Source organism: Nomascus leucogenys, chromosome 2, assembly GCF_006542625.1.
Source record: "Nomascus leucogenys isolate Asia chromosome 2, Asia_NLE_v1, whole genome shotgun sequence".
In the NCBI taxonomy this organism is placed as follows: domain Eukaryota; kingdom Metazoa; phylum Chordata; class Mammalia; order Primates; family Hylobatidae; genus Nomascus; species Nomascus leucogenys.
The window spans coordinates 30,788,548-30,799,369 of record NC_044382.1 but is presented as its reverse complement, the minus strand read 5'-3'; the positions used below and the strand labels follow the sequence as shown (position 1 = coordinate 30,799,369).

Genomic DNA, 10,822 nt, shown 5'->3' with positions numbered 1-10,822 from the left:
TGGCTCTGTCTAGGCAGCAGGCAAGGTGAATCTGTTGAGTGGTTACAGTAACAATACCATAACAAAGGCATAAGAAAAGGCTACATGGCTGTTTTAAAATGTAGGTTCTATTCTTCTTCTTGTGAACAGATCAGGAGTTGACTGCCGTTGAAAAGAGATTTTAGTGTGCTCAGATCCCAATACAAGGGGCCATGACACACCATGGGGCTGGAGGCACATGGGAAGCACCAGGGTTACTCAAGAGACAGATGGAGTGGAGGAAAATGTGAGCAGGAGTCTTTATTGTGGTTTCTGAAGGAAGACAGGAGAGATGGGGTAAGCAGGTTTTAAATGGGCTAGTCTGAATAATTTTGGTGGGCTCTGGGGTCTTGGGGCTGTCCCTAGTTGGTCATGGGATGATTAAGGCATAGGAATAATGGCCCACAGTGCACAAGCCCAATAGAGGTCGTTGGGGCTTTGGGCTCTGGATTGGTTAATTTGCATATGAAAGGCATGCTCCTGGTGATATCTCTAGGAATTAGCTAGTCCTGGGAAGGGCAGTCCTTTCAAGGTCAGCAAGGCCCCAAGGGGTCAAAACATCAAAAATACAGAATTAAAGGACATGATTAATACAATGGCTCAAAACATAGGAAGCACAGAAGTGAAGAAGTCCAAGTCTATTTTCAATTCTGAGCATATCCCCAATCCACTTGTTGTCTATCACAGCTTTCTATTTGCTTCTTCACAGCACTAACCACTAGTGTTTTCTGTTTGTTTACGTGTTTCTTGCCTGTGTATCTCACTACATTGTCAGCTCCAGGAAGGCAAGGAATTTGCTTGTCTGGTTTTCTGCACTAGTCCTAATTGCTGAAACAGTGCCTAGCACACAATGGATACTCAATAAACATTTGTTGAACAAATGAGTGAAAACAATAGTGCTTGATGGTTATGTGTGTATGTATAATATTATTTGCGTGTACACACAACATACATACTAGTGTTCATATATGTATACATATGTGGACATTTGTGGGTGCTTTTGAGTTGATGTTTTTCATGTAGGTTCCAGTCAAGACTGCATGCCTGGCTGACTACTAGATAGACCCAACAGAAATCTATTTGCCCAGGGGTCTCAGAAATCTCCTGGAAAGAACTTGCCCTCTAGGACCAGCAGAGAAGCCTGATTCAGTACCAATCATTTCAGAGGTTAAAAGAGAGAAGGATTTCTGCATGTATAATGCTATATTTCACCTAGGGAGGCCTCAGTCCTATCTGTCATGGATTTATAACTTGGCATTTGTAAGACAGAAGTCAGTTTAGAAACTGGAAAACCTGTTTTTTATTGAAAGCGCTACAACATTTTAGGATGCTGTGTCAGTCAGAGTCCAGCCAAAAAGTTGAAACCATACCAAGTGACCACATAGAAAGAATTCAACATGGAGGGTAATTTACAAAATGCTAGAAATGCAGTTAAAGCAACCAAGCAGAAGATGAATCAACTCTGAGATTAGAAAATGCAGAAAGTTGTTACTCCCTCTAGATCAGGAAGGACAGTGATGAGAAGGTGGGATCTAGGAGCTGGGGCCATGCAGTAAAAGCTGGAACAATGTTGGCCTGCGTGGCACAGGGGGAACCACAGATAAAGGACCTTTCTGAAAGAAGATGAGCCTTGGAGAGGGTACAGCCACTACCCAAGATAGCTCCTGAACTGGAGAGAGGGAGACATATCCCTTCTCCTTTTCTCTCTCTCTCCACTCTTTCACCTGTGCCTTCCACTGGCTTAACTTAATCAGATGCAGCTGGCAAGGAAGCCTGGAAACCACATTTTAAAAAGTCAGCTTTCTATAATACAGAGCCAGGAATGAAAGTGAAGAGAAAGGATTTAAAAGCAAGCAAACAAATTTTAGGGCAGCACTGGTTTAGTATTCCAAAAGAGACCATATTAAAAAACTAAAGGGTGGCATTGTGGCAGGCTGGATCTCCATAAGCAACGAAGTCTCCATAAGCCCATTGCTGTAATGATGAATGTGTAAGTTAAACATTGAAGAACTGGAGAAACTGGTGCCTGAGTAGGAGAGCTGGAATGCAGAAACAAACCCGTTAAGACCCTACCTGGGCTTTCTCATCCTCAAACCTGATTGAGTGATAAAAGCATTCATGCACATATGAACCATACCAGGACCCATGTAAAATTAAGAAACTTTCCAGCTCGCAGACCACTAGTTAAAGATTAGATTTATGCTGAGTAGAAATATTCCTGCATGTAGGCATAGAGCTTGAAATTCATTTATATATGCTAAACGAAAAACTCATAACTTTTAGTTGGTCTGGTAAATTACTCCAACCTTCTCCCTGTGGTTGGTTACAAAAATAAACTCTCTTCTTTCCCAGTTCACCTGTATCTCATTATTGGACCATGAGAGCAAGCAGCTGGACCCTGTTCCTCTGGCAATGGCGTCAATCTTACCACCACTCATGCACACAACCTTGGCTCTTTGAGGGGCTTGGTATATTAATATCACTGGCATCAGTGGGAATATGTAGGAGAAACGGAAGCAGTACTGGTAGAGAAAGAAGGAGAAGTTGCAGGATTGAGGTGCATGGCAGGCATTCATGGTGTCTTTCATGTAGTTTATAAAGTAGTTTATAAAGTAGCAGAAAGATAAAGAAATGACAGTTACAACATGGTAACATAAAAATTAGTAAAATGTGACATAAATTAGATATTAATTTTGGTTTGGCACAGCAGAATGCTCTGTCTGCATAATTTTATTAGATACTTATTACAATACCACACCCTCAGATGAGGATAAATAAAGCCCCAACCTCTGGCCTTGCATCTTAAGGTGTGTTTTCTCAAAATTTTCTGGGTTCCACTTTGGTTGTGGGGATGGCTGGAGCCAGCAGTACCAAGTGGCTGGGGAGCCCTGAGCTGGTCCTGTGACCATATGGACTCTGCTTTCTATTTCACCCCTTCATGGTTCTTTCTTACTCTCTTCCTTGCATGTTGGGCCCACTCGATGCCCCAAAGAACTCCAGGACTTGTGCTCACAACTGAAGTTGTCCTGAGGTCTTGTGGCTGAACCCTGAATCCAGAAAGACAGCCTTGGAAACAAATTACTACTCCTGTAGCCAGCACCTTATAATTATGTATTTTTGAATGATTTTATCAGATTTGATTGCCAAAGAATCTTGCAATAACAATTTTTTCCCCAAGCTACACAGCTTATGGTTGGTCATGTTATTTATGTTTCCATTTTAGATGACAGGACCAATATCCTGGATTAAAAATGTCAAATCCAAGATTACATAAATAGTGAAAATTAAATCCCAGGTTTTTCAAAAGGCACTCTGATTTTAGATCTTAAGCCTATTATTCTATTCAAAGGTTCAGAGAAGACATGCTCTGAACATACTCAAAATAACTGACAGTGGAAAACGTAACAGAGGTGTGAAACTCTTGCCATAGTAGATGTGTGAGTGGGCCGGGGGCAGGTGAATTCCAGAGAAATGTGGCACTAAATGTCATTAAGCTGACTCTGTATTATACCAGGGTGGCCTCCAGATTGCTTTCACAACTGGGTAGTTCATTAGCTAATGTGATTCTCCAAACTTTAAATGAGTAGAAAACTGGGGGAAAATATAGAAAACTAGAGGAAAACACTCCTTCTAATCCCAATATAAATTCTTCACTTCTTTTCAATGTTCTTCCAGGAGAAGGATTCTTTGGGCTCTTTGCCTTCCACTTTTATTTCTGTGCAAGGGTTTATGCAAGAGGTACTTGAGAATGCTGTACTGTAGACCTTTGTTTCTCACCAGAACACAAGGGAAAGCGGAAACCCCTCCAAATTGTTTAGTGAGAAAACATAACCTTTATCCCTTTCTTTGGTGGGGTGAGTCAAGTGGTAGGGACTAGAATTCAGGTCTTCAATGGGCATATAAATATGTGTGTGCAAAAGCAGCCATCACACTTTGTATGGCAAGTGGAACCACTGGCTTGGTGGATTTTGCTAGATTTTTCTGACTTTTAAACTCCTGAAAAATATCCCAGATAACTGTCATGAAGCTGGTAACTATCTTCCTGCTGGTGACCATCAGCCTTTGTAGTTACTCTGGTAAGTAACTGGAATACATCTCGAATATGTGATATTTCTTTACTTTTCTATTAATAAGAGCACAACTAGTAAGCCTTGCCTCACTGACAGTGGAATATGGTGGTAGGAATTTTATTTTTTTTATCTTATTTTTAACTGACACATAATAATTGCACATATTTGCAGGGCTGGAAGAAGTTTTGGAACCACAGAAAATGGTGATGTTGGAAAGTATTTCAAATCCCCACCATCCAAGCTCTAGCCCAATATAAGTATTCTAATACATCCTACATAGGAAGTTAGCCAACTTCCACGGAGGGTCAACAAAGCACATTTCATTGCTGAATATTGGTCACCATTCGTTTTTCTTGTTTTCCTCAATTTTGAGTTAAAATTTGACTTATAATTTCTTTTGTGCTTTTGAACTATATGGAGTCATTCTTGCTATCATCTCCAGTTATCCAATTTGCTAGCTTGGTTCTCCTGAGATAGCTACATTCATCTGTTTATCCACTCAATGGATATTTATTGAATGTCTACAATTTGTTGGGCACTGGAAGATTTAGACATGAAGCAGTCATAAATATTGTTCTTAAGGTGCTAGTCTGGTAGGGTAGATAAGGCTTCTACCAAAGTTACTATAATTGTAGACTACTGTAAACGCACTGTGAGATATCCAGATAGAACTCTTAGTGTATTGGTGGGTGATGAGTTTAATTTTCAGATAAGGGTATAGAAGCTGGTTTCTTGGAGGAGAATGGGAACTGATTTATTTTTTTGGAAGGAATCTTTGTAACTATCAGGAAGGCAGTTTGGGTACATGGGAAAAAGAGATTTCATAATAGCCACTGCTCACTGAGAAAACAGAAGTCTTTGAAGATCTTCTCCCAGGAAGCTGTAAATACATGCAGAGAAGATATTAACCAAAATGTCTGAAATAAGAAGTATGGAGATTAATAATGAAAAATTGATCACTGCCCACACCTACACTGGCAACTTTGGCTTGTGATGTTTATTGAATTTCTGAAGGAATTTGTAACTTCACCAGTTTTGGATATTTCATTTTTCTCTAGTGTCCAGGGACAGGTATCTATGGGCAAAGATGGCAGCAGAAAGGAGGTGGGGAAAAGAAATATCGCCCCCTCTGGATGAGAATTTTGGAAGGACAATAGGTGATTGAAAATGAAAAAAAAAATACATACAGACTCCATTTTAATAATTCGAAAGGGGAAATAATAGGTTTCCAAAGGAAAATAAACTATGGCAGGTCTTAGCCAGTAGGAAGATGTGTGTTCTTACATGTGTGCTCACATGCTTGTGTGCATTTATATATCTGCACATGTTTTTGTAAAAATTGTATCGTACATGTTTTCCTCAATCTCTACTTTTTCCCACCATTCATCTTCTATGGGAAAGTTATCTTCCTAAAGGAAAAGATATAAAATGTAATTTTCCTATGTAAAAGCCTTGATAGCACCCCACTGCCCTCAGGAAAAAAAAAATCCAAACTCCTTTGTGTGACATCCAACACTTTAAAAAATCTGCCTTCATTCAACTTTTGCAGCCTCACTCCCTTTATCTTCCATCCTTTGGTCATAACCTATTGGAAATCTGCACTCCAGCCTTCTGGGCATAAGGCTCACCATCCTGTGTATGCACTTTTATCCTAACATTTCCGTGCCTTTGTTGGTCATGTTTCTAAAATGCTTCTCCTCTTCTTTACCTTATGATTCTGACATTTGCCTCAAGACATAGCTCTAACAGCACTTCTGGAAAATTCCTGCAGCACTCTCTCATGTTAGAATTAGTCATCCCTTTCTTGTGTTTCCATGGAGATTTGTCCAATAATGTTAGCATAGCACATGCTACACGGTGGCGTATACAGATCTTCTATCGCCAACTGGACTGTGTGAAGTCTCTGAATGGGCATCCTTGTCTTATTTGTCTATGTATCTGCACAGACTAGCATAGAGTTGGTGCTCAATTATGTTTGTAGTGTTGAGTTGAATTGGTTGGGAGCAGTTTCTTCGGCTGTGGTTGGGTCCGTTCCTGTCCTTATGTAGAGATTCACTATGGCATCTCTCCTTTAGCCTCAAAGGAGGTCATAATCTGGGCCCGGATGTGCCTGTCTCATCTGGTTTCTCTTTTTCCTGCAGCTACTGCCTTCCTCATCAACAAAGTGCCCCTTCCTGTTGACGAGTTGGCACCTTTACCTCTGGACAACATTCTTCCCTTTATGGATCCATTAAAGCTTCTTCTGAAAACCCTGGGCATTTCTGTTGAGCACCTTGTGGAGGGGCTAAGGAAGTGTGTGGATGAGCTGGGACCAGAGGCTTCTGAAGCTGTGAAGAAACTGCTGGTAACCACAGCTTGGGAGGCTAATCTGCCGAAGGGGAGGCATACTCACCCTGAATGTCTACCTCCTCTTCTTGTCCCTTGTAAATGTGCATTTCCACTTTACTGATTATACTCATAGGAAGTTTGCATGTCCTGGAATCTCAGGAAAAATACAATTTCTACATTTCCAGGAAGGGTTTTTGAACAACAGTGACATGTGTTATAGTTGTGGCATTACCATTTAGCACTTTCATGATTTTGGATGAGATGTAATCACTCTGAGTTTTTGTTTCCCCATCAGTAAAATGGTGGCCAAACAGGATACTGGAAGTGAATATTTTTTGAAACATGCGAATTACATGTAAGCTGCTCTAATTTTTCTTGTCCTTCTGCCTTTCAGGAGGCGCTATCACACTTGGTGTGACGTCAAGATAAAGAGTGGAGGTGGATGGGGATGGAGGATGACGCTCCTATTCTCCCTGGCTGATACCTGTTCTACCAATTATAGACCAAATGCCATAAAATGTAGTGACCCATGAAAAGGACAAATAAAGCAATGAATAGATTTTCAGTCGTCCTATTTTTATTTCTGGGGACTCTATTCAGAAGGACATATCCAGATTAGTTTTCCCTTGATTCACAAACTCAAGAGAGCCTGTTTTTATAAAGAAAACCTGGAATCTTAAGTAAGACGTAATCATTCCTTCTCCTTTCCTTATCTCTAAGTTAAACATATCTATTTTTCCCAACTGTTTTTTATCTGACGGTGTTTCCAGACCCTTCACTTTCCTATCCCCCAACCTAAATAAATTTTTACATTTAAAAAATGAAAAAATAATTTTCAAAATATTGTCTGATAAGACTAGCATCTTACTAACTTCATTGGTTTGGCTTCTGTTTCCCTAGAATGCTATTTTTTATTAAGTTTGTAGTTAAGCTATGGCCACTCAATAGCTTTCACCAATCCTTCCACCAAGTTAGGCCTTTACTACATCATCCTTAGGCAAATGGGTGATGAACTATCTTTTCTTTCCTCTACTCTGTCATCTACAGTGATGACATAATTATCTTTCCAAGGAATTTTTCTGGTAATATCATGACAGCCTGTAGAATAGATTCCAAGCTTCTGAGCATGGCATGCAAGGCTGTTCATGATCTGGCCTTTGGTTACACATCTGGTCTTCTTATCTACATTCCTTTCTTTGCATGCGCTCTACTACAGCCACACTGAACAGATAACTAAATCCTTTTCTCTCTAACACTCTTACACCTTAATGAAAAATCAAGTTTCTTCCTACCTAGAATGTCTGCCACCATCGGCCTTCAGACCTGGCCTGTGTCAGTCTTTGGACTGTTTGCTGTCAGATCCATTTCCTACACTTCCCCTGCTCTGCTCTGCTCTGCTCTGTGTTGAGGGAGGATAGGAGACATGATACTGATTGCTGCAGCTTGCATTTCTCAGGTTCCCAAATCAGCTGACATTTGGGCTCTAAGTTCTGCCCCTGGGAGGTGCAGGCAGTAGATAGGAAGTAGGAAAAGAGGAAAACTATTGTATGACCCTTTCTGGCTCTGTATTAGGGAGAAGTCTTTGGAAATGACTGTACCATGTCTGAGGCTCCAGGTCCTGCTAGATAGGCCTGCCTTGGTCCCAGCTTTTGCTGGGTGAGTCCAGCCTCTGGGCTTTGGTTACACCACCTCCTTTCTTTTTCTCTCCAGCTGAAGTTAGTGATTTCCTCCTGTTGTCAGCTTCTGGGTGCCTTACCATCACCTAGTTTACTTTTAGCTCTTCTAATGTCTATTCAATCAATTCTTTGCATTACATTCCTTCTAAGTACTTTGAGTAGTTTCTGTTTCTTAATTGGTTTCTGACTAAGATGATGTTAAATGTTATCTCTAGGGATATTATCTTAATTTCCTACCATTGCTTGACTTGCATTTTTTGGCAACTAAAATAGTTTTCACTCTGTGAAATTTCTTATTTTATTTCCTTACTTTATCTATGCCTATAATGATAGATTAGGTTGCCCAGCTGCAGTAATAAATAATCCCAAATCTCAGTGGCTTACGTGCACAGTGTATGACTTGTTCCTCACACTATGTGGCCATCTTTGGTTGGCTATAGCTATGATCAATGTTTTATGAAATCTATAACAGTAGCTGATGGAATAGTCTCTCTTGAGCATTTCGCTTATTGTGTTTACAGGAAAAGAGAACTTGGTGAACAATGAGCTAACTCTTAAAGCTTCTTCTTAAAAGTGAAGTATATGACTTCCAATCATGTTTAATTGGCCAGAGCAAGTCATTTGACCATGTTTGACTTCTTTAGGAAGGGGATGTATAATTATCCTATAGGAAAGAGCAGTGCCAAATATGATTAATGTAATGTAATTGACAACATTACCTGATGACTTCAAAGTAATTGCCACCTTAGATGCCTCTATCGTACTTGCAATTTTCTTTTCTATTGAATTACATGCCATCTTTCCTCCTACCTTAGTTTTCTGTTATTTGACCACTATTTTTCAGTTCCTTTAAATGGCCCTTATTATTTTTGACTTCCCTTGAATGTTGATACCTCCAAAGATACTAAACTTGATTCCCCTTCTATTTTTACTCTGTGTATAACCTTTATTGGAGAATCTTATGTACTACCATGGATGCCAATATAATCTTTATGTTAGGAACTCTAAAATCAATGGCTACAATCTATATCTTTTTTTTTTTTTTAGAGATTTAGTTACCTATAAGACACCTCCAAAGTTACTAAACTTGATTCCCCTTCTATTTTTACTCTGTGTATAACCTTTATGGAGAATCTTATGTACTACCATGGATGCCAATATAATCTTTATGTTAGGAACTCTAAAATCAATGGCTACAATCTATATCTTTTTTTTTTTTAAAGAAGAGATTTAGTTACCTATAAGACACCTCCAAGGGATGCTCTTTTTTAGGTTCAACTCAAACATTTTTACCTGAACTCATTGTCTCACTTTCAAAACCCACTCCTATGTTCTAATTTGCTATTCAGTTTACAGCACAGACATTTTCATGGTTGCCTGAGACAGAAACTTGGGAATAATCCTAAGTACTCTCTGTCATCAGCCTCCTTTCTGATTGGTAAGCTAGCCTTATCAACCCTTTTCACAACTATTGCACACATTTTTCATGATCACCACTGGTACTGTTCCTAAAACTTTCTTTCTTTCCTTTCTTTCTTTCTGTATTTCTTTCTTTCTCTTTCTTTCTTTCTTTCTTTCTTTCCTTTCTTTCTTCTTTCTTTCTTTCTTTCTTCTCTCTCTGCCTCTCTCTCTCTTTCTTTCTTTCTTTCTTTTCTTTTCTTTTTTTTGAAGTGCTATGGTGCCATCACAGCTCACTGCAGCCTGGACCTCCTGGGCTCAGGTGATCCTCCCACCTCAGCCTCCTGAGTAGCTAGGACTATAGGCACATACCATCATGCCTGACTAATATTTTTTCGTATTTTTTTAGATACCATGTTGCCCAGGCTAGTCTTGAACTCCTGGGCTCAAGCGATCCTCCTGCCTCAGCTTCCCAGAGTGCTGGGATTAGAGGCATGAGCCACTGTTCCCAGCTGCAGATCTTGTCATTTCCCTTCAAACTACTGTGTTAATCTCTTAAGTGACTTTTGTATTCCCAAAGGTCCCCTTCTAATCCATCAGCCACACACAGAAGGAGACTTCCTAAAATACAGGAATTATTCCCCAACTTCAAATTCATCCATAGTTTTTTAATGCCAATTGAAAAAAAAAAGTCAGACCCTACATTAAATCGGTAGACACATTAATAATATAAGTTTAAATGTATTTGTTTTCATACTTATTTCAAAGTCTCTTTTCTAGACTGTGAAGTTAAATGGTTAGTGACTCTAATGTACATGTCTGTATCCTCAGCACATCGCACAGAGCCTGAAGATAGTCGGTGTTGGTTCTGTTGAATAAATGGGATTGTTTCTGTTAAGTTGTATCTAATTGGGTTGGTCCCTTTGTTTTGTTCCACCGGTCATATTATTAAGCCATTCATTGCTCTCTCTCCCAGTGTTTTGCATATTTGAGAAGGATGCCTCTCTATGCCTTCACCAAGGTATTAAATGGAAAAGATTGGGGATAAAGTTCTCTGCCACTGTACTCTGAGTAATAGCAGTAATCTGACAATTTACTGGGTTGGAAGGTTTTTTTTTCCAGGAGTGTATCAAAGAGAGTGATTAAGAAGGAATCTGGGGACAAATTATGTTTGGGAAGGCAGGCAGAAACTGATGATAAACATTATCATAAAAGTGACAACACCAAATGCTGGTGAGGATGTAGAGAAGCTGGATCACTCACATATTGCTGATGTGAAAGTAAAACAGTACAGCTACTCTAGTAAAATAGTTTGACATTTTCTTAAAAAAC

The 10,822-nt window shown here is 39.6% G+C and overlaps 1 protein-coding gene across 1 annotated transcript; it reads left to right on the top strand.

Moving 5' to 3' along the window:
* The first annotated feature begins 3,946 nt into the window (after positions 1–3,946).
* SCGB3A2 (secretoglobin family 3A member 2) lies at positions 3,947–6,973 on the top strand. Its single transcript, XM_003266602.3, has 3 exons — positions 3,947–4,094; positions 6,230–6,432; positions 6,811–6,973. The coding sequence occupies exons 1-3, from the start codon at positions 4,040–4,042 to the stop codon at positions 6,832–6,834; spliced, it is 282 nt and encodes a 93-aa protein (XP_003266650.1). The 5' UTR covers positions 3,947–4,039; the 3' UTR covers positions 6,835–6,973.
* Positions 6,974–10,822: the final 3,849 nt, after the last annotated feature.

What these genes read in the sequence shown, in the direction of transcription:
- SCGB3A2 (XM_003266602.3), top strand. Translation starts at nt 4,040, where the DNA reads ATGAAGCTGGTAACTATCTTCCTGCTGGTGACCATCAGCCTTTGTAGT. An exon ending in CAGCCTTTGTAGTTACTCTG is followed by an intron (nt 4,095 to 6,229) that starts GTAAGTAACTGG and finishes TTTTTCCTGCAG; the next exon opens with CTACTGCCTTCCTCATCAAC. An exon ending in AAGCTGTGAAGAAACTGCTG is followed by an intron (nt 6,433 to 6,810) that starts GTAACCACAGCT and finishes TCTGCCTTTCAG; the next exon opens with GAGGCGCTATCACACTTGGT.